This window comes from Nanorana parkeri, unplaced genomic scaffold, assembly GCF_000935625.1.
Source record: "Nanorana parkeri isolate BGI_ZX_2015 unplaced genomic scaffold, ASM93562v1 scaffold14, whole genome shotgun sequence".
NCBI lineage: Eukaryota > Metazoa > Chordata > Amphibia > Anura > Dicroglossidae > Nanorana > Nanorana parkeri.
The window spans coordinates 582,784-606,585 of record NW_017306282.1 but is presented as its reverse complement, the minus strand read 5'-3'; the positions used below and the strand labels follow the sequence as shown (position 1 = coordinate 606,585).

Genomic DNA, 23,802 nt, shown 5'->3' with positions numbered 1-23,802 from the left:
TATATATATATACTGTATAGATATATATATACATTATGCTGATAGCTGCAAAGTATCTCTAGTGCAGAATATTCTTTTTTTTTTTTCAGACTCAGGCAAACTATTTCCTATTTTTCCATGCTCTTAAAGAAGACCTGTTTGGCAACACGCAAAAAAATCTTTCATTGAAGTATAACTTCAACTAAAACTTTTTTTCCCAGTTTTGGATAGAGTGAGGAAGCCTCTTTCAGGTTATATTGTTGTGTCGTGGTTGGGGAGGTTACCCATCACCTTCTGCCCTGCTGACCATTACGAGAATGGGAGGGGGAATTCATAATTTTACAATTGTCACCAAAACAGGAAGAGGGGATTCTTTCCAATGGGGCCATTTTTCGTGTTGACCACTGGGGAGATATTTGTTACTTCTTCTTGTTTCCCTGGAACAGAATGTGAAGAGAAATCTTTGCAGTGAAGGCAAAGAAAACAAGAAAAGACTGACAAAAGTTCTAACCTTTCACCAATTCATCCAACATTAAAGAGAAAAAAATTGACCAACTTATGACTGCTCACGTTAGATTTATGTAAGGAGGAAAGCACCAAAAGCAGAACGTATAAAGTCCAGATTGTATGTTATTCATATTCTTTTATTATAAAAAGTTGTGTGGCTTCAAGCAGTGCCTCATCATCAGGGCTTTGTTAAGTGTACACTGGAGTAATTGAAGTGGAGGGATCCTGGGAGGCAATTACCATAGTATGATCGCTCCAAATGCAAGTTAAACAGTCCAGTACACACTTCGTTCAAATGTACTAAGGCCTGATGAAGGGGGACTCAAAGGGAGACTAAAATAAATCTGAACTTTATACCTTTTTTCATTGGTGCTTTACTTCTTCACCCGGTCCCTACTCCAGCACTGAGCTGACCTTTGGCTACCATTGCCTGAGGGCAATCATTCCCTTTATAGTGGTTATGTCCTGGCCCAGAAGAACTACTGCTTTAATGAGCCAACAACCCACTCCTTTTTTTTCTATTTTCCACATTAGATTCAGGTCATGGACAAACAGAGATGTATGAAGGAGCTTTTATTGATTATTCCTTTAAAAAAAAAAAAACACAAGTCAATAATAAGGAAATGTAGTTTATTTGTTTCTGAAGAACTGCCTTGACAACCATCCCAGACTTTGTGCTTTATGCCACCTTCTTGCTGGTTCGCACAAGTGTAACTCCACCAGCTACTGAGGTCTGCAAGATAAAAGAAGAAAACGTGAGGCAGGAATCATAAGTATATAAGTGCTTATTTATTTGCTTACTTATGGGGTTGATTTACTAAAGGGATGACTCTGAACACAAACAAATCAATTTTGTTTAGACTCAATGGGAAATTTGACTGTATTTTGAAGTATTTCATGTTAAAGGTGCAGCACATACTGTACATGTACAAAGATTCAAAGTAACATATTAAAATTCTAATTGTAAACCCATTTTAACAACAATACATTTAAAATATTTGTAAGTAAATCTCTCATAACCCTTACCAATACAGAACCAGAACATAGCATATCATTAGAGCACGGCTGATGTTTGATGTGTTCAGGCCTGAAAATGGCTTAAAACCCTCCAAAACATTTTGGGGGGAATTTATGAAAACTGGATCAGACAGAATCTGGAGCAGTTGCCCAGGGCAACCAATCAGAGTCTCTCTTTAGTTTGTTCAGTTAGGTTTTGAAAATGAAAGATAGAAGCTGATTGGTTGCCATGGGCAACTGCTCCAATTTTCTTTGCTCCAGTTTTGATAAATTCCCCTCTAAGGGTTTTCTGAAAGCAGAGAGCCTGTCAAGTGATATTTGCACAACCATTTTTTCAACTTTTAGTTAAAAAAATACACTAAATTTTATTGAAAAAACACAAAATAATTCCAATTTATGGTAAAATATGTGTTACCTCTGTTATGTGTTAGACAAAACCTAGACAAAAACGAGCACTTAACTTTTGCAGTGCGGGGTTAGCTCCACTGTATCGGTTAATAAAACATTTTTACCCAGACTTGTTCTTTAAACTTCACATAATTAAAATAAATAAATAAAATAAACACATTAATTAATGTCTTGTCTTACCTCCACCAATTTCCCTCCAACAATCTCTGAAGTGTGATGGTATTTAGGGAAATCCACAACCAGTTTTCCACCCTCCAGTCGGACAGTTGCCTGCAATGGAACCCTATGGTTAAAGTGTATCTAAACTACAGAACAAAAGTGAAATTTTGCAGTTTGCCTGTCCTTAGATCTGTTGGCTGCATTCATTTTCTTATGTAAATTTATATATCCCTACCAGTTACACACTTTCTGTCCTTGGATGACCACACTCACTTACTGTACTATTTCTAAGGAGGTAGTCACCCTAGGACAGGAGCTATGTTAGGACTACAGAAGACAACTACCTCTAATTATCTCCAATCTCCAACAGGGGGAGGTGTTCCATAGTTCACAAAGGTGAACTAAGCAGGGCTGATAACACTGCTTGAGATAACACAGAATGCACAGGACACAGAACAGCACTAGATTTCTGGCAGAATGTACAGGTATTTTATCCATTTGTTAAACAGATGAAGGAAAACACTTTCAATGGTAAATAAAAGATTAAAAGGGATCAAATAAGAGCGCATTGTTTGGGAATACATAAACTTTAAAGCTAAACTCTGAGATAAGTTAATATTGTCTAAATGCAAGAGACACATGTATTGTCAATTCAAATGTTGTTTTGGTTTGATTATTTCTGCCGGATCTGTGAAGTAATCAAGTTTGAAACTTGGCCTTTGTGTCTTTATTACAGTAGTTTCCTGTAATAAAGACCAGTCACTGCTAGTATCTCGCCTTGTGCAGGGTGACTGGTCTTGTTTCCGCCCCCTCCTGTAGTTTTCTGCAGGCAGCCTGTAGTGGGTGGAGCCTGCTGGACCCCTCCCACAGTTCTGCTCTCTGCACAGTGAGGATGTGACTTCTACTGGGTTTGAAAAAACAATTGAAGCACACAACGTGGATTTATATCCTTTGCAGGATATAAATCCATGAGGGAATATGAGGGAATATATTTTAATTAAAGTTTTTGTGCCCAGAGTTCAGCTTTAGGTTCATCTGTTACACAATTTGTGCGTTCAAACAATAATCAGCATACTGAAGAGTAATGACATTCTGCACCTTAAACTTCTTGCCACCCATGCTCTCCATTTCAGATTCTTGGCCCAAGGTGAACTTGTTGGTCAGGGTGAATCCTGGATAGATCTGTGACCAGGTGAAGTCATTACCATTCTGGACTACCTCCGCGGAGTACTTGAAGTCTCTTCCTTTCTCGATTTTTTCATCAGGGATGCCTAGACAAAAAAAAGTGAATGTTTTATTACATTGTTCCAGGCAATCATTAAAGCCACTGGAATGAATGCATAAAAAAATGACAAAGTATTAATGAGGTCTTAAGCAGCTGCTAATGCTTCTATGAATGCTGATAATTCAGCATATGATTGTCCCCATCGTATGTGGCTACTGTGATGATTAGCAAATTTCAATATGCAATAGGCTTTTTTTTTTTATCCGGCTAATAAGAATTTTTCCGGAATGTTCAGAGCTAAAATTTAGAGTATATATTTATGAAAGCTGAACTCTTGGTTAAAGCAAAGGTTTGCTATGCTGTGCACTATTTCAGCAATTGGAATACATATGCAGTGGGGCCCCCCTGTCTTTGTCTAAGGGGAACATAAAGAACAATCTTTATTAACTTATTCCGCGCTCCCGCAGGCTGCATTCCAGCTGGTCGCGACCAATTCTCCAATTCTCTTCGACACTCTGTTGGTCGCAGGCTCTGTGACATCTTCATATACAATGTAGGACCAGCAATCCTACACTGAAGGGATGCTGAGTGCACACCCACAACCAAGAGCGTCAGAGAAAAAAAGAGAGCAGTGGCTGTCAGGGAGTGAAGGGTAAGGTAAGTAAAAAGGCTGTTTATGCTTCTCTTTAGACCAGGGGTAGGCAAACTCTAGCCTCCAGCTGTTGTCGAACTACAAATCCCATGCAGCATTGCAAGGTTTTGGAGAAGGCAGGAGAAGTGAACAATCTAGGACAACATATCTGAACTGGAAAGTGAGCTGAATTGGAGAATTTTTCCAGTTCAGCTATGTTGTCCTAGATTGTTCACTTCTCCTGCCTTCTCCAAACCCTTCACCCTTTAGTGAATAACCCTGTTTGACTTTAATATCGCTGTAACATCAACACTTACAATGTAGGACCACCAGCAGCATTGCATTGTATGTGATGATGTTGGCAAGAGTGAAGGCAACATTACCGACGAATAGGAGTGGCTTCAGGGGACTGGTTGTCACTACCAGAACCCTGAAATAAGGTACGTACTCATCTCTATTAGAGCTCCCCTAAACTAAATAAGAATTATATTTTGTGTATATTGGGGGGTGGGCAACTACATTTAATTTTTTGATCCAGCCATATGCTTTCCAAAGCGTGCCAGTCACTGCTGGGCTTATATAAGAATTTAATGTTTAGTCAAACTGTTATAATTGGCCAGGCTTATGGTGAATCTGACAGATGCTGCTCAGTCAACACCCAGACCTCACAGGTTGTGCTCCAGTAGTGGATTATGGTTTTTGGATATGGTTATGTACTCTCAGGAGCTGGGAAAGGTCCGACAGTTAACAAGCAGCAACTTTCGAGCTTCAGGCGTAAAGCAGAACTTAAAGTGATGTTAAAGCTTTTTTTTTTTTTTTCACTGGGAGGCCTTTCTCCCCCGCCCCCTGCACATGCCAGGAACTAAACGGCTGCTGTGGAGGCACCCGTGCATGCTCGTTCACAGCAGTGCCCGCGGTAGCTGTGAGCGTCCATAGACACACACAGCCCTGCAGCAGGTCACGCCCCTCCTCTCTGCCCCACAGGTTGATTGATGGCAGAAGGAGCCTTTGGCTCCTCTGCCCTCAATCTCCTTTCCCACAACCAGGAAGTTCAGGACGGAGGATCACTGCAGGGACCGGTGGCGGTGGCAGGTAAGTGTGGGAGGAGTCAGAAAGGTACAGGGCATTTTTTAACTTAATGCAGGGAGCCTTTAATTCTTAAAGCCTTTAATACTCACCTCCCCTCACTCCCTCGCATCCTCTGACTTCTTCTAGGTGCCAGGTCTTTGCCCAGCTTGATTGGTTGGCAGGGAAATGACATAATGCCCACAAATGGGCAAGAGAGTTCATTCATTTTGGCACAGAGACATGTGCAGTTTTGTGTACATTATTTCTTGGTTAAGCCCCCCCCCCCCCCTTCCCCAGCTATTGTATTATGACAGTGGCAGATGTACCACTGTCAGAATACCCAAAAAACGCCTGCAGCTGATTGGCTATAGTCACTCTTCGAATGATAATTTTCTGACCCACTCCTTTGACACAAAACAATAAACTTTTCTCCAATAAAGAGGTGCCAACTGGGCCATACACTGGTTAGCTTGTTTGCAATTTGACCAGTATATGGCAAGCTATACATGAGCCCAATGGCAGGTCCTTAGATCTCAGGAAAGCACAACACTCTTTCTGCACACATTTAGATCATTCCTAAAGCAACCCAGACAAAAACATTTACAAAAATCACCCTGTAAGGGAAGATGAGCAATACTCATCAGTCAAGCACTGACTCCAATCTTTGCTCTATTGCAAAGCTACAGCCACTAGTGGTATCTGACACTTTAGGGCATGTTGGATGTCACATCCTCTGCTGCTCATTGTTCTACACATTTGCTGCTATGTCCTATAGGACTCACTAATGATAAAGCAGCCAATGGGTGGAATCACAGTGCACAACAAAAAGAACAGAGGACAAAGGAACCCAACACTCTCTGAAGTGAGCCAGATGCTGAAGACCTTCATAGCTATGCAAGAGGGTGAAGATAGGGGTCACCACCCACTGGACCGATAGGTATTACTAATCATCTTTCACAGGGAACTTATAGTATATTTGTATTTTTTGTGACAGAGTCCCTTTAAGTAGAAGCAGTGAGATTTTAGCCTTAATGACATAGCAAATATCAGAAAATTGTAATACGCACCAATAACTTTCATGAAGGCGTCATAGTTCTGCTGGGATTCCACCTCATATTTTCCAGAGAAAGCCATGGTAATGTTGCTGCTATACAGAGGGAGCGGACAGCCTAGAAATTGCTTCAGCAGGTAGTAAAGATAGGCTGCTGGCTTCCAGTTTTATACCCTAGACTTTGTGACACCTCCCTGCGGTTATCTCAGAATGATCTGCTTATATCTCCAGCATCTACTGATACGCTGATGTTTTTGACCTGCAGGTAAAACCAAGTTGAGCTAGTGATAAAGCAATAAAATAAAGGATTTTTTTTCTTCTCATCATTACAGTCTATGCTTATACTTATCAGTGTTACATAAAAGGGTGTAGTAGGGGTAGAATTGTTTAGCAGGCATATAGATATGAAGAGTCCAACTCTGATTCTGACTCTGGAAGGCTTACCGTATTTCATTCCTTCTCATTGCACCAGTCAAATCATTATCATCATGGTGTCTTCATCTCTTCTTCTCATCTCGTCTGCAAGACTCACACCAACATGCGATATGACATTGCACGTGGTTTGCATTGCATTTTTACCTCATTGCGGTAAAGCAATCAGCTGCCTACTGCATCCAAATTGCACCAACAATGTGCATGACCTTCTTTTTAAATTGTATCAAACCACAGAGCATGGTTATATGTTACCATGTATGTGGTGGGATGCAACATACATGCGATTGCTAGGTGCATTCGGGTGCCATTAAGAAATAATGGCATTGCAGCGCACCAACATTGTCTCACGTGATCTTGTGTGATGCACATGTTCCCACATCACATATATGTGGGTGGGGGCTTATTCTGCAAGCACCAGTATCACTGGTTTCTGAGTGAGCTAAAATAAAGTTGGTGAAGCCAGGGTCTCCTTGGTTCTAGTGTGCAGACACAATTCCTGGCATTCATAAAGAGTGTCTACAACACGCTTTAGAATTCCGTCATGCATCCGAACAACAAATGCCAGTGCTTGCCCCAGATTTATGTACCTGTTAGAAAGTGGTACATGAATTTGACACAAGCAATGCCAATTGCTGTGCCGAGGGGCACTAAGGCTGGAGTGTCCATACTACACACTCTGCTTGAGTGCAGCCCACCACCTTCCATAGCTGCTGCACCTGTCACACAACAATAAAGTGGTTAAGGAGTTTTACTGGTGGGTAGGTGGAGCCTGATATGGAAGCTGAGGGATTAGTTCCCCATCAGGTCTGCTCCGCTGGTGATTGACAGCAAGCAGTGGGCCAATTTCACAGCCAGTAGACACCCTACTGTCACCATCAGGCTCTGCCCACTGTCAGCATCATTGGTTGCTAGGTGGCTGTTGACTGTGCAGCAGTTTGCCTCCTAGCAACCAATGTCTAATTTCTGGCCCCATTCAGCTGCCGGCTGTGCGATTCCCTGGCTGACAACTAAATGTAAATAAAGGGGCCAAGGGTGCTGTCAGACACCATTACCTAAATATGGCTAAGGCCATAAGTAATGATGTCAGCCAGCATCCCTGACCTCTCTGTTTTCATTCAGCTGCCAGTTGGAGAATCTCCTGGCTGGCGGATGAATCGGGTTCGTGAATGCGTCATTGGTTGCAAGGACGCTGGTCTCAATTTAATCTCAATTACTGCCAGTTTTCTAATCTGTAACTGGTGGTGATTTTATTTGAATCTGTCACAGTCATAATGACAAGTTCCTAAAGTGACGCTATTATGAACTACCTGAATCTGTTGTGAGTGTCAGTAATGCTACCAAAAATGGCAATAGGGCTTTTTTGAATTTACTGCGGACGTTTTATAGGTCCATACCTCCAGAAAAGTAGCGCAAACCCTTTATTGAATTCCCACCGGTACAGGTTGGACATTAAACATCATATGAGCATACTTAACTCATAGCTGGCTCTGAGTTCTCATTAACCTTTAAATCTTATCACGTGAAGCGGAAGACAGGCTATAACCCTGAACGTCTGATCTTTTACTACCTGTAATAAATTTCAGACTTAAAGGAGAACTATAAGGTGAGTGCTTTCCACTCAGCTCATAGTTCTAGCCGACCTGTGACAATGAGACTGTCACAGGTCGGCTCAGTAGATCGGGAAGGGAGCGAACACATGCCGGTGTTCGCTCACCTCTCGATCCTGTCACGGCTCTCTGCCGTGACAGGGGAGGGGCTGGATTCCCCCCTCCGATCCGCCAGCGCTGACTGGCGGAACGGACAGGGGAGGGGGCGGGTACAGCTGGCTCTGCCTCTAGAGCCAGCTGTCAGTCACGCAGCTGGGCGGATCCCGGCACAATTGTCGGGATCTGCTTCAGCTGCGGAGTCTCAGCATACCGCGAGCTACAGCGCGCGGTATACTGAGCCTAGGGTGACAGGAGGACGCTAGTTTGTGTCCTCCCGTTAACCCAAGGAGAACTACGGGGAAAAGCCTTAACCCCATAGTTCTCCTTTAAGGAGAATGAAGAAAGGACGAATCAAAGAGGAGGAGAGGCCAAAAGTATCTATCTATCTATCTATCTATCTATCTATCTATCTATCTATCTATCTATGTATCTATTCTTTCTTTCTTTCTTCTTACATTAAGTATCTGAACAAGGACTTTCATGGTAGGATTATTTTTATGAAAGCCGCAAATGTAAAAATATTGAAAATTACTTTTGAAATTACAGAAATATGTTAAAGCTTATATGAGATTTTATGTATTGGGTTTCCAGGATTACCAGATGCAGGATTCGAAAGGGCCCACATACAGTAAATATATATATATTACACACATTTGTTATGCAGTATAGCATCTAGTGCAGAAGCTACCGTGATTTTATATATATATAATATAGTGTAATATGGTAAATTTAGATCTACAGTATAAGGCCTGTAGTACAGATGACCTTCATAACAGTGAATATGTACTGTACATTGCCATGTTAGCGGCACATTGCCATGTCGGAGAGACTGCCATAGTTACAGTCATATGAAAAACTAAGCACAATCCAATTGAAGTTGTTGACTTTTTCAACATATTTGAACAGGACAAATATTAGATCTTGATTCAAATAGTGCCTACAGATAAAAGATAATATCACTGAATACAATATATAACTCAAAGCAGTGATTCTCAACCTGTTTAACCTCAGGACCCACATTTGTCCTCGGTCATTAAGTCGCACTGCAATGGAACGCACAGCATTTCGGTACCGCGAGTTCCAGTGCAGGCGATCAAACTGTGGGTGGGAGGTGCATTTGGGGTGCCATTCAAATGAATGGCAATGCAGGGCACCTCCCACAATGGAACGCACCGTAGGTGTGATTGCATGTTACAATGTGTCAATCCCATGGAACTGTGCGATTAACGCACTTTACTAGTTTGAACGGGCCCTCAAAACCACTGAGAGACAACCACAGACACAATCTAACACACTCACAGACATTCTCACACACTCCCCAAAAAAAATTTTTTCTTCTTTTTTTTAAGATCCGCCTCCTCCTACCTTACGAGAACTGGAGTGGATCCTCAACCCGGGCTCCAGTGTGGGCATGTTGTTCGGTGATGGAACTCCATCCATATGTGCATTGCTTGTACAGCTTTCATGCGCAGCTGTAGAGGTGCCGGGAGCCAGAATGTGATGTCACTCCGGTCACGGGAGGGAGCTGTAAGCAATGCACGTATGGATAGAGCTCCCTCGCGGCCATAACCCCAGCCCACCCCACCTCAAGCCGACACCCGGCTCTGGGCAGCATATTTTGAATGGCTGCTTAGTGCGAGAACTGAGAGTGCTGCGCTAGGGGAAGACTGAGGAGCCTCTCACCTAGAAAAGCGGTGACCCACTGAGCACAGGGTCGCAACCCACTTTTGGGTCATGACCTACCAGTTGAGAACCAAGGACTTAAAGATTCTATAGAAAAACAGAAGCCAGACAGGGCGCCTTCCCTAGTGTAAAACCTTTATTAAAGAACATAAATCCACCATCAATTGTACTCACTTCTGGCTTCTATTCAGCTTCCATTCAGAAGGCACCATTCAGTCTCCCTGACTGCAATGGGGCTGCCTTCTTTTTGGGCTATGAACCAGGTCCAGTGGCGCTGATGTGGAAGTTTTGAACTTGGTGGCAACTTAAAGATTCTATATAAATCTAATCTGTTTGTCTGTTCAAATATGTTGAAAAAGTCAACAATTTCCATGTAGTGTACTTACATTTTCATAATACTATATGTTACTTGTGTAGTAGACAACATAATGCTAATAATTATTGATAATAATAATATATGGATACTCCCAACAACAAGTTCTCCCTGCCATAATTCCTGTCTCTAATCCCAGCCACCTTTGGGTGTTCCAGCATCTCCTGTTCTCCATAACATAACATAAACAGGGTTATTCCCAAAAGGGTGAAGAGTTTGGAGAAGGCAGGAGAAGTGAATAATCTAGGACAACATAGCGGATTTGGAAAAATTCTCCAATTCAGCTCACTTTCCAGTTCAGCTATGTTGTCCTAGATTGTTCACTTCTCCTGCCCTCTCCAAACCCTTTTTTGAATAACTCTGTAAATAAGCAAAAAATCCAGCAGAGAGATTGTGAACCCCTTATAATGTCCATAGCTGTTGTGCAGACCTGGTATTGCATCGCAGAGATCTCGCCAATAGAGTCCCCAAGCATAACAAAACACTGCCAAGTGGTTTAAAGTAGAACTGAAGCCAAAACTTCCTTTGTAAAGGGTAAAAGAGTGTTATAAACCTTATGATCTTTTATTGCCATCTCTGTCCCATTGGGGAGAATGTTTTTTTACTTCCTTTTCGATAGCCACAACAGGAAGCGAGAGGAAATCCCTCCAAAGAGAGATAAATCCCTGGTGGTCAGCAGGGCCACCAAAACTAGTGTCCCCATTGGAGGATTTCCCATCTAGTCCTGTTCTGGTGACAATTTATTTTACTATCAGTGAAAATGGTCACCAGGGGAGGTTATTTTTTTCCTAACAGACAAGAATAAACACCTGACTGAGTTTCTAATCCCTCTCCACTCTATCCAAAACTGAAAAAACGTGTTTTGGCTTCAGTTGCACTTTACCTCTTCAGCGTCCACAAAGGTGGACATGAAGCCTTTAAAGAAATGTGCGGTCCGGGTCTTTTATTCCAGCAGAAGTTAATAAGCTGCAGCAGTTCAGAGTAAATGCTGGGCTCAATGATGCCAACGCCCTGCTGACTGTACAAAGGTAACACTGTTTATGGTTATGAAATTTTGTTTCTCTATGAATTTCTTCGACTTCAAATAACCCCTTTAGGGTTTCAGTTGAGTCACATGAAGAAGAGGGACTTATCAACACTGAGCCAATCAGGAGAGAGGATACAAGCATGCTTCTGTGGGCCGTCACGCAATATCCAGTGCGTTCCAGTACGATTCGAGCCCAGGACGCACTGGATTGCATAGATCAAGCCCGGCTGCATTCTGGGGCGGTAGTAGGCATCGGGGCCATCCATGTCAATGGCATTCCAGGCTCGAACCGCACTGCATATGGTGTGATTGGCCCTGAGCCCCTGCAGAGTCATGTTTAGGAATATTTGATGTAATCCACCTGAACTGGGATTCACATTGTATCAGGAGGGTTCACCGGAGGTGGAATTTTACAAATCATTGCATTGACTGCTGTAAGTCTTGAAGACCCCTTTGCAGTAAATGTCACACTGAGAGGGGAATTTATCAAAACTGGAGCAGACAAAATCTGGAGCAGATGTGCACGGCAACCAATCAACTTCTCTCTTACATTTTCAAATATTAACTGAACAAACTGAAGAGAGAAGCTGATTGGTTGCCGTGCACAACTGCTTCAGGTTCTGTCTGCTCCAGTTTTGATAAATTCTCCTCTGAGTATTGTAAAAGATGGTACATTGTACAGTTTTAGGAGTGTGCTGTGTCAAAGTAAGAACATTTATTTTTCCATTGAGTCCCATTGGGGAGATTTCCATCTATGAGGTGAATTATTTCCACTCAGCCTCATAGTTAGAGCCGACCTGTGACAAAGAAGCTGTCACAGGTCGGCTCTATTGATCGGGAAGCGAGCAGAAACATGCAGCCGATCCGCTCACTTCCTGATCGTCTCCCTGCAGTGAGCAGTGACTGTCAGTCACCGCTCCCCTCAGGGATTCCCCCCTTCCCTCTCCAGTGGAGGAAGGAATGGGGGAGCGGCGGGCACAGCTGGCTCTGCCTCTATATAGGCAGAGCCCGCTGTCACTCATGCAGCTGGGTGGATCTCAACAGTATTGTTGGAATCCATCCCGGCTGCAGCGCTCTCAGTATATAGGGAGCTGTAGCTCGTGATATGCTGAGCTTTGGGTCACGGGAGGAGGATAGCATATGCCCTCCCGTGACCCTATAGAGAACTATTGGGAAAAACACTTACCCCATAGTTCTCTTTTAACGTACTGTCCCATAGCCACAACAGGAGGTGAGGGAATACCCTGTTGTCACCAGAACTAGTGTCCCCATTGGAGCATTTCTCTCTCTTTTTGTTCTGGTGACACCTCAAAATCTTTTTTTTTTCTTCTTTTACTTTCAATGTCAGTGACAACGGTCATCAGGACAGATACAGATATAGAGGGTGAATCTCCCTAATAGGGGGAATCGAGAGAAATGAACATCAGACAGGGGTCTATTCAAACCTAAAACCGTTTGGCTTTAAACTACTTTAAAGTTCAACTCAGCCATAATGTTTTATTTAGTTTTGGATATAGCGGGGAAGGATTAGAGCTTCTGTCAGGTTTTTGTTGCTACCTGTATCTCTACTGGGGAGACACAGGGGCAGAAAGTGAGTCCCCCAATAATTTCACAGGCGGCAATAACAACCTGACAGAGATTTGCATTAAGTAAATCTACGGCATTAACTTTCTGCATTTGAAATTACACTATTGCCCAGATAGGGGATGTCATAAAAGTCCAAATATGTGCAATGATATCACACAGGGCACCCATAAGACCATGTACATGATGTCAAGGCCTTTAGTCGAAATAAAGGTCAGCCACGCTGTAGACACAGTTATGCAATGAATTGTAAAGTATCGGTATCCTTTCTACATAAAGATAACTTGCATTTGTCATAAGCTTAAAGCAAACGTGTGCCATGCCCATTCTCCCCGCAGCGCTCAGTGGTTCCTCCCTCCGACCTCCTCGTCTACTGTGACCTGTAGTGACATGGGGGTCGGTTGGAAAAACCACTGAGCACTGTGGGGGACACAGCAGATTGACACTCCTAGAAGTGTTGGTTTCAGAAGACACTTCATTGGTAGTGAAGTGTCCCTCAGCAGCAGTAGAGGTAATTATATACATTAGGGCCCTTCACATTGCCTACACGCTAAAACAATTGTTTTCTAGGTGCCTTTGAGGTGACTGACATTGATTGATGTGATGCAGAGAAACGCCAGTTCACACAATAATGTGAATAAAGCCTTACCCTTTTATGATCCTTGATTAGAGCAAAAGTCCGGGCACACATTTCTTAACCCTTACAGAGGGGCTATTGCTGCACTTCAAGGGTAACTGCTCAATTTCGTCTAGGTTAAAGAAAAATTGTTATACTGATCCTCCGAGCCAACCAGCTGTCACAGCGCTCCCTCCTGTCTCTCTCCTTCTACGTTGCAGCGAAGGTATATGTCCCTCGTAGTCCTCACATCCTGTACACTGTGTATAGAACGTGACGACTCAGGAACCTTAAACTGCTGCAGCAGAGGGTGAGCGAGGCGGAAGAGACCAATCTAAGAGCCAGTCAGCTTCGAGGATCGGGTGAGTATAACTTTCTTTTGAACCTAGAAATAAAGGAGCAGTTAACCCTTGCAGTGCAGTGGTAGCCCAACTGCAAGGGTTAATAAAAAAATTGTGCCCAGAGTTCTGATTTAAGTGGCAGAGTCACCGCCACTCTACCTCGTATGAGTACATTTCAGTAAAAGAAGAACAAGGTGGAAAAAAATTCAATCAGCAAACAATTGTTTATTAGGTAGAAGTGACAAAGTAAGTGCGCAGAGATCTTATGCCACCTTCTTGCTTATTCTCTTAAAGGTGATGCCACCGCTCACTGAGGTCTGAAAAAAAACAAAAGAAAAAGCATATTAGTGCTGACCTCATGAGAACACACTATAGATAATCAAGGTATATCATCCAGGCAAAGAGCCATGTGCACACTGGGTAGGGATGCACAGTGCAGTGACCTCTTTAGAAATATACATGTCGGCTATCTGACTTGGTTGCTAGGGGTTATGGCTTACTTTTGTCAATAGCTGGCCATACACTGCTCAAATTTTGGCCAATTACTGATGAATCAGCCGAAAATCAAGCTGTGCGTGGTGCTGTCGGCACCACTCGCCTTAACAAGTTTTTCAATCAACTTTTGTCAAAGGAGTTGAGTGGAAAATGGTCTGCGAATATAACTGTTCAGATATACAGCAGCTACAGGTCCCATTAGCATCTGCATTCAATGGCTGGCAGGGAAGGTTCCTTCAACCAAGCTGTTTAGCATGAATGAGGGAATCAAATGTTTTTTCCCGTTCAATCCTCGTGACCAGCTTATTCCTGTATATACAGTATGTGATAATGTCATTGATTTTACTCTTTAACAATGGGACTTTTTTATAGTTAGGTTCTCTGCTGACCAGAAGAACTGAGTCATCGGGATTTCTAGTATTATATGCTTTTGCACCTTTCCTTTGCTGATTGTGACATAATTGAGCAGCTGCCATTTTGAGGGGTTTTACAACAATAAACACACCATCATTGCCCTTATGATTGCCTTATCAAATAAGACTAAACCAGTATTTTTAAGGGTATAAAGATCAACTGTGGTCTGGAACCCCCAAACAATACCCCAACCTCCCCTTAGATAATTGCTGCAGTAATTCAAAAACAATTCAATGCCCCAACTGAACCCCTAAATCCATGCTCAGGTGCAAGTCTTCTCTCTTTCTGAATTCAGAGCAAAAGGGGTAATTTGTGAGTACCAACACCTCTGTCTGGGGGAGCCATGGACACTTCCCATTGGCTGTCCAGTGTCGGGGTCCTATGAGGCTGCAGCAGACAGCAGCATATGGTGTCACAATCGGGCACAGCAACAAGACGACATAGTAGTGGGACCAGACTGCAGCAGTGGATCACCGGTCCCCACTTAGAAAGAGGATCCCCAGAGGGTTACATGACAGTAGCTGACTTAGCTAAGTAAAAATGGCTTAGATTGTGTGCCCTTTTTAATGGGAGGTAAAATATTTGTCCCTACAAGTTGCATCATTGTTCTGAATGTGAATACAACCACTACTAGAAGTAGTACAGTTTGGCTTCCTGAGACATACATTTAGTTTCATGACAGGTCCTTTTAAAGCTAGTTTATTAACCTCCCTGGTGGTATGATTATTTTTTTTTTTTTTTTTCCTTTTTTGGTCTATCTGCTTTTCGTTTTTTTTTTTTAAACTTTTAAACTTCCAACCGATTCAACCCCCCTGCGACGCGGACGCTCGCAAGGGACGGAACCCGGGAGACGGATGCCGGCATCGGCCGGGGGACACAGCGGGGATCGCGGACAAGGTAAGAGATGCGACGCTATATTCCCGAGTCTTGCTCGGGGTTACCGCTTATGGTACAGAAAATTAACCCCGAGCCAGACTCGGGAATACCGCCAGGGAGGTTAAAAAAGAGGTCAATGAAGACTGGATGGGCAGGTCACATTTAGCATCTACAGTATATGTTATTTAACTTAAATTTAACTCTGTAGCTCATTTGTCAGTTTGACAGCAAGATCTGAGGACTTGTAGTGAACATGCGTGCCCATTGCTAGTTCTCTGGTGCAACTCTTATCATTCTCATGACACAGGGAGTTGTGGACTTAAAAATAGACGATATTAATGCCAATCTCACCTCCACTAGTTTTCCACCAACAATCTCTGAAGTATGCTCATAATTGGGAAATTTCACGACAAGTTTTCCTCCTTCCAAACTGACTGTGGTCTGCAAGAAAAGAAAAACTAACATTACACACTTCTGGATACATATTGTTTTCAAAGATCAGTTCACAGCTGATGTCAATCATAAACTAGAAAGATATTTAGGAACTCAGCTCCTATGTATGAAAGCAGAATGGAGTAATGTTTGTGTTGCCCAGTTCTGTTCTAACCTGTACTAGAATAATTACAACTTGAATATTATTGGCTCTTGTGACTAACCCAGACACTTTCTGGTTTTAATAGACCTAGCAAACACGGGCTGATAATCTGGCAGTTCTGTTTAAGGGAAGCCATAATGGTTTTGAGTCAATAGATTCCCAAGACACTATGGTTTAGCTACAGGGACAACACTGCAGAAGCTTGCTTTGCAGCTCTGTTTGTTTAATTGAAACCTCTTACTGAGAAGTGATAAGGGAGGAGTTACTGCTCTAATGAATGCATTTCCGTGAACAAGTGGGCTTCTGTCTGAAGTAGCTGAATATGTAAAATGGAGACTCAGGCTCCAACTACTGGCCAGGTAGGCCACTGCCTTATGAAATAATATGCTTTTTTCTATCTACCTAAAAAAAGGAAATATTTTTATATTTAATTTTAGTCTTAACAAGAAGAGTTGTTTTTTGTAAGACAATTTATGAGCTAGTCTGAGTTTCTTTGGCTCTGTTCACACTGTGTTGGATACATAAATACACCCAGAGCAGTGTACTGTATCGGTAATGTTCTACATGCTGCTTGATGGTCCCTCAGAGAGTATGATAGCCAAAGGGTTAACATAACAGCCAGACAATTAACATTTTCAGAGGGACATTGACAGAGCCGTTTTTGTCTTACAATAGGATTCCTTTAGACGTAGTTTACTGCACCTTCACATTGTGCACTTGAGCCTCATAACAATACTATGCTGACCGTGATACCAATCTATAAATATTACTGCCTTCGAAACTTGGCTCTTCACATGATCAGGATTACTTATCACCGCCCTGCCCAGCTTTGATATGAAGGTCAGTTAGGTGTATACATGCTTAGATAACCACATAAGTACCTTAAACTTCTTTCCACTCATTGTTTCTATATCAGACTCTTGGCCAGCGACAAACTTGTTGGTTGTTGTATGTCCGGGGTAGATCTGGGACCAGGTAAACTCATTGCCTTTCTGGACTACTTCGCAGGTGTATTTGAATTCCTTCCCCTTGGCAATTTGCTCATCAGGGATACCTGTGATATGAAAAAAAGAATGTACGTATAGGGGTTAAAAAGGAGAATGGTACTATTTATAACATCTATTTATAAACAATTTGCAGAGCCATTGGCCTTGTGTTATGTCTGTGAATGTTAGTTCTGTGCAAATAGATGCACAAAACTAACACTTTCGATATATTTTCTTAACACTTTCAATATATTTTCTTAACACTTTCGATATACTTTCTTTATAAGTTAAATGTTTTTTCACATGTCATCTTGTAATATTGCATTATGGCCACTAGATGGAGCAGAGGAGCAGAGGAAATACGTATGTATTTTCTATGCTCATCAGCATCATCTAGTGGCCATAATGCATATTACAGGATGACATGTGAAAAAAAACATAACTTATAAAGAAAATGTACAAGAACATTCACAGTAAATGAATATCCCCCAGCATTCACAGGGCCAGTGGTTCTGCAAGTTGTTTATATATAGATAATAAGTGTTTTGTAGGGGCAGGAGTGTTAAACCATTCAAGAGTTTCTTATATCTATGATATTTTCTGGTAGTGAGATCTCTAAACTTAAAGTGAAAGCCAACAGTTAAACCTCTGAACTGCCTTGCCTGCAAAAAAAGTTGGAGTTGGAGTTTTTGTCAGACAGCATAGGCAGGATCTGGTTTAGCTTTTTGGTACAACAGGTAAAGCAATACAGCTTGGTAAAGGACCGCCCCAGCCTGTCACTGGATAGTGAAGGGGTAGCAACATACTCATAGTATCAACCTGGTGCTCTTTCCACCAGTCAGCAAGCTCCCTGTGCACTGTGTAATGAAAGTCTAGTTTAGGTTTAAAATCAGTTGAAGGTGGGTGTGAATATTTAACAGTGACCAGAAACTAAAACATAAAGATCACACTCCTGGAGTCCCAAAGAGATAAAGGAAGCCAACACATGACTCTGTCGACTAGACTTTAGCTATAATTATATATAACTTTTGCGTGAACTGACCCTTTAAAGTAGAACTGTGACCTCCCATTTCAAAAATATGTGCAATAGCACTTAAATATCTGCAGCTACATTTACATCTTCATTTACAGACTTCTCTTAGTCCTCCTACCCGTGAAGTCCACCTAATGAAGCTTGCTGTAATGATGTGGCAACAATGCTGCACTGCTCCTGAATTCAGAGCAGAGTTGCCACTCTCATGTAAGCTGTGCCGGCTTGCACTACAGTGGGATAAGAAAATGTTGTAGGGGGGTGAGGCTATCAGCCTTCGGCTTGTCAGTCATCTCCTGGCGAAGTGATCCTGCCCACTGCTTTCTGGATTGATAGCATTGGCTCTGTTACTGTTAAAGCCCAAGTGAACCTTCTTAATGTATTGCCTTAATGCAGGCAGGCTGCATATACATTCATTAATATGCCTCTTGTTTTATTTACTTTATCTGGTGCACGGTAAAAAAAATTCTGTGCTGGAAGAGAATAAGACTGTTGCTCTCACACACAAGCAGCAGCCTAGCTTGCTGACATCCCCCTGAACACTGCTCTAATCAACAGCCCTGCTGGGGGAGAGAGAGCTATTTTGATTAGAGAAATGTGCAGGGGGCATGTCAGACAGCAGGAACACTGGGCCAATACTTGTGTGTGAGAGCTGCTGTCTGAGTTTTCCAGTGCTTTTTCAATTCAATCATTTTATTAGTCTTTAGATTTTCTATATACGTGTTAATTGCAAGACTAGACATAAGAAAACAGGGGATAAGGGGAGCAGGAACAGTTTTGCAACATACAGTGTGGGTGGTAATCAATACAACCTGGTTAGTGAATTACAAAGATAAAGAAATGTATTATCAGCTTAGCAAAATTTTAATGTTTAGTGGTTCATCTTAAGTCTGGAATCAGCAGCAACACAGAAACTGTTTAAGTACGGTGTCTTTTTTAACCCTTCCTGTAGCACTAGCTGATAAACCAATAGCAGAAAAAGAGGCACATTTTGTACTGTATAAGCAGCCTGACTGCATTATTAAAAGTTCAACTGGGTTTTAAATGAGAATTTGTTTTGTTTCTGTTATCAGCACTGTGCAGGTGATAGGACAGCCTTAGAGTCCCACAATCCGTCTGTGACAGGAAGAGAATACAAGTAAATAAAACAAAAATAACTATCCCTGAGAGGTAACGATTCAAGAGTTGAGATTCAGATGGTTAGGAATGCACGTTGGAGACTGCTCTTTACAAAGGAACCCATTATTAAAACTCACATTTGACACAAATCCATTACATGCCAGCAATACTAAATCAAATTATTATTTTACTAGCGCTCCCCCTTGTGACATAAATCCTAGGCAAAGATGACTTCATTTTTAACTCCCAGAAGCATTGTGGGTAATTTCATCTAATTCAGAGAGTATCCCCAATGAAAAGATTCATCCTTTTTGACATGGTGACCATAGTCACCAGCACAGGAAAGCAATGCGAAATCCTGGAAATCATGAAAATCATTCTAATGGAGCACAGACACCAGAAAAAACAGAGGTTTTAACCATTTCCTAGTCAAAACTAACAAAAACGTTTTGCCAATATATATACCTGTACTTCCAGGCCCATGGTTCCAGGTCAGTGTCTCAATGTATTTGTTCGTCAGAAACAGCCAGACAACTAATATGTTTAGAGGGAGGGCAGCAGTGGCAGCCCACACATTTCTTTGTACTTCTCTCCATACAGGTTTATTTTAATTTTTGCTTCAGGGTACTGTGACTTAGATTTGTCCCTCTGTAATTCATTTGAGCATCTTCAGGACACAATTTGTTTATGTAAACTTGGGAATTGAGTGACAGATTTTCAAGCTAGTATTTCTTATTAAAAAGGAAAAGTTCGAAGAAAACCATCTCATCCGTCATCACTGTTCTGGTGGAGCTGCTTATCTATGGCCTGAAACTGCTAGTCATCTATATGGAACAGTTCTATTTAACCACTTGTGTTAAAATCCCAAACAATGCCTCACTGGTACTTGGGCCATAAGGAGAGATACAGTGATGGCACTGCCAGTGGTATAAGGGAGCCCATGAGGGTGTGTGGAAATTGGACTGCCTGTCTTCATCTCTCATTGGAAATCATAGCCTATTTCACAATATTTTAGTAAGGTCTTTAATTAGCAGCCTTCTGAACCAAAGAAATATGACTGGAGATTCCTGATCCAGAAAAGATGACATTAAGAAGTCTATTTATAATTGTTTTCACACGATTCACACAAGCTTTACCCAGGTTTCATACATTTTTATCAATCTATTTCAATTAAGAAATGTGTAATTCTTGGGTAAAAGTTGTGTGGATCCAATCATGTCTCCACATTCCTGGGTGGATGAAGGCATTGTGCCTGCATCCAGCACACCAGAAGCATTGACAGCCATGGACCAGGCCTCTGCTATTTTAGCACTATCATCATCTCACCTCCTCAAAAGACCCAGCCCACTACCTGGAGAGAAAGAACCTGATCCAGATATTGGTGGCCATGTGACCATAGCATAGTATTGGTTGAAATCAAAACTTCAAAGTTTATTTTAAAAATTGCTTGCTGGAAAGGGCTATTAATTATTAATTCTTGATTATCTTTATGTGTGTATACCTGAATCTACTTTACATCTATTGCTTCAGGTGACTATATGAGCATTAAAGCCCCACTCCAACCACATTTGTTTTAGCCTTGGATAGAGCAAGGTAGGGCTAGAGTCAAGTCAGGTTTTTATTGCCACCTGTGTCTCTGTTGGGGAAGTTTTCCAATCGTCCTGTCAGGACAGGAAATCAGGAAATGATGAAAATGATGGAAAATCTCTCTAAGACGTGGATAAAAAGCAAAAACACATTTATAGTAGAGTGAGGAAAGATTGAAACGGCTGACAATATTTTTAATACTGCCCATGCCTTCACATCCCGATGACAAGCCATCTTCCATTTCTGGTATAGGTGTCATTAGGAGGGGAAGTGAAGATAAAGCTCCCCAATTGGGTCACAATCACAAACCTGATAGAAATTTAGAACTCTTCCCTACTTTATCCAAAATGGGGAAAAACTGGCAATGGCTAGACTTTGATGACTGTGAGATGACAGATCAATTGGGGCCAAAGCTTTTTAATAATTCAGTTCCAAAAGGCTCATTGACCCTTAGCATGGCAGAACAATGGCTGACAATTGGAATATTAGAACAATGTAATCTAAATACTTAATACAAATAAGAATTGCATCACATTGTAAAACACAATGTAGGACGTGTTGAACGTGGAGGACAGTTAGAAGCAAATTCTAAGTTCTGTCAAATTATCCATGTTGGACTTTACTGCTTTAAAACCTATTTATCACAAATTTCATTTTCTATAGAAATGTGTTCTGAATGTCCATTAAGATTATACTCACCAATATGCTTCATGAAGGCATCATAATTGTCCTGAGATTCAGTCTCATATCTTCCACTGAAGGCCATGGTGCTGCTTTTACCACACAAATGGACTACTAAGTCTTGAATTGAGGAGAGCAGTGAGTGCAGTTAAGTTGGTGGTTTCTCTTTATATGTCCAGAGGAGTGAGACCAGACCTACCCTGCTATCCAAATTATCATCTAAGATCTCATGATTGTGTAATCTATATCTGATAAATCACTGATAAATTGGTGTTACTGACCTGTGGGGAAACACCAGGTTCAAACAATTGTAAAGCAACCCATTCAGGTGTGGATAGTCAATTGGGGTTTCATTTCCCATTCACAATATTTGCTGATGATTATGATACTATCAATGATGGTCTGAATGTCATTGATGAGAGGTATCATAAGATTTATCATAAACAGTTGATTTAAAAGGATGCTTAACAATGATCTCTATTGTTTGTGGATCTAAGTTTTATGCAACGTATTTTCTTAACAGGTGCTCTGAAGTTCTTTTTAATGCATTTTTTACTATATAAAAATAATCATCTGAATATACCTAATCTTTCACCCATGCTTCAATGTTTTAAAGCCCTATTTATGTGCATAGTTTCTCATTAGATATTCAAATGGAGCAACCCTATCTACCCAGTACAGATTTCTACTATACTCCTTACATAGTAGCATGGTGATTGTGTTTCACTGTTCTTCTTATCTCCGTGTAAAAATATAGATAGGCAATTTCTAACAAACCTTTACAAAAGACATTTGGGGGGATAGGAGCAGACAGAATCTGGAGCAGCTGTGCATGGCAACCAATCAGCTTCTCTTTTTCATTTTCAAATCTTAACTGAACAAACTGAGAAGCTGATTGGTTGCCATGCACAGCTGCTCCAGATTTGGTCTGCTCCAGTCTTGATAAATTCCTCCCATTGCACTTCCTGTGCTACCACTTTAAATCCTGGCACTTTTAAGCCACAGGATACATTAGAAAGTTCTAATTCTTAAAGTGGAAGTGGATAATACTTAGATGATTTGGAAAAATTCTCCAATTCAGCTCACTTTCCAGTTCACTTTCTAGATTGTTCACCTTTCCTGCCTTCTCCAAACTCTTCACCCTTCAGTAAATAGCCCTGTTGGTGTTTCTCTGCTACAAAGTATAGTCAAATTGCTGCCTGGTACTCAGTGTCAAAACTTTTTGACCTTATATACTCTTTTGGAAGACCACTGAGTGCCTACAATACCTTTTGACATATCCTGTACACAGGCGGCTGCTATGGGACCCGGGCACAGGGGGGCCCGGCCAGGGCATCCCTCTGATGCCGTGTGGGCCGCCTGGGTCGCTATGGCGTCTCGGGGTGCTGGCTGTCACTGACACAGCTCAGCAGCAGCTGTGAGGGAGAACGTTCCCCCTCACAGCCTCTGCGGAGCTGTTTCAGTGACAGCCAGCAGATGCGGCAGAATAGGCCGGTTACACCGGCGTTTGCAGTAAAGAAGGAGGCAGGGCCCGCCTAACAGCAACCCCGCCTCCTCTCACATCACTGGCCAGCGATCTAGGAGCAGGTGGGGCCAGTGATGTAAGAGGCGGCGGGGCCCGTCGATAGAGGAAGGCAGAGCCCGGGGACGGAAGAGAAGGCGGGGGCCCGGCGACCACGGAGGTGGACAACACTGACAGATAAGAGGCATGCAGCCAAACTGAGACCTTGCTGAGCCCACTATATAGAGTCTATGTTGGGCTCTGCAAGTGGCATGACTAGCAATCACGGGGCCCCATACAAAGTTTTGCTGTGGGGCCCTGTGATTTCTAGTTACGCCCCTGCCTGTACATACAATGTATATATACAGAGGGGCCCAAAAAATGGATACACACTTCAACAGTTATGTATACCCTTGTTGATATTATTATGTGACCGTCAGGAGAGAGTCAAAGAAAATGGCAGAGGAATGCTTGACTTTTGAGCAACACAAGACCATTTTGAAGTGGTATTGTAAATTTTAAAATGTGTGTGAAGTTCAATGACAATGTCGACGTGAGTTTGGAACAGAACCACCTACACGACTAACAATTGCATGGATTCGTGATAAGTTTGAAACCGATGGCACTGTGTGTGATGTGCACAAGCAAAGATCTGGAGGAGTTGCACAGCAACAAAGCAACAAGTCCGTATATATTGTATATATATGT

General features: G+C 42.0%; 2 protein-coding genes across 2 annotated transcripts; both read right to left on the bottom strand.

The window, feature by feature from the left end:
- Positions 1–1,165: 1,165 nt before the first annotated feature.
- Positions 1,166–6,128, bottom strand: LOC108788261 (gastrotropin-like). Its single transcript, XM_018558005.1, has 4 exons — positions 6,062–6,128; positions 3,169–3,341; positions 2,092–2,181; positions 1,166–1,219 (listed from the first exon to the last, which is right to left on the bottom strand). The coding sequence occupies exons 1-4, from the start codon at positions 6,126–6,128 to the stop codon at positions 1,166–1,168; spliced, it is 384 nt and encodes a 127-aa protein (XP_018413507.1).
- Positions 6,129–14,073: 7,945 nt separating this feature from the next.
- On the bottom strand, positions 14,074–21,678 carry LOC108788281 (gastrotropin-like). Its single transcript, XM_018558027.1, has 4 exons — positions 21,612–21,678; positions 17,072–17,244; positions 15,947–16,036; positions 14,074–14,127 (listed from the first exon to the last, which is right to left on the bottom strand). Exons 1-4 carry the CDS (start codon positions 21,676–21,678, stop codon positions 14,074–14,076), a joined length of 384 nt encoding a protein of 127 aa, XP_018413529.1.
- Between the last annotated feature and the right edge of the window lie 2,124 nt (positions 21,679–23,802).

What these genes read in the sequence shown, in the direction of transcription:
- LOC108788261 (XM_018558005.1), bottom strand. Translation starts at nt 6,128, where the DNA reads ATGGCTTTCTCTGGAAAATATGAGGTGGAATCCCAGCAGAACTATGAC. An exon ending in CGCCTTCATGAAAGTTATTG is followed by an intron (nt 3,342 to 6,061) that starts GTGCGTATTACA and finishes TTTTTTGTCTAG; the next exon opens with GCATCCCTGATGAAAAAATC. An exon ending in TTGGAGGGAAATTGGTGGAG is followed by an intron (nt 1,220 to 2,091) that starts GTAAGACAAGAC and finishes TTTATCTTGCAG; the next exon opens with ACCTCAGTAGCTGGTGGAGT.
- LOC108788281 (XM_018558027.1), bottom strand. Translation starts at nt 21,678, where the DNA reads ATGGCCTTCAGTGGAAGATATGAGACTGAATCTCAGGACAATTATGAT. An exon ending in TGAGTGGAAAGAAGTTTAAG is followed by an intron (nt 16,037 to 17,071) that starts GTACTTATGTGG and finishes CTTTTCTTGCAG; the next exon opens with ACCACAGTCAGTTTGGAAGG. An exon ending in TTGGTGGAAAACTAGTGGAG is followed by an intron (nt 14,128 to 15,946) that starts GTGAGATTGGCA and finishes GTTTTTTTTCAG; the next exon opens with ACCTCAGTGAGCGGTGGCAT.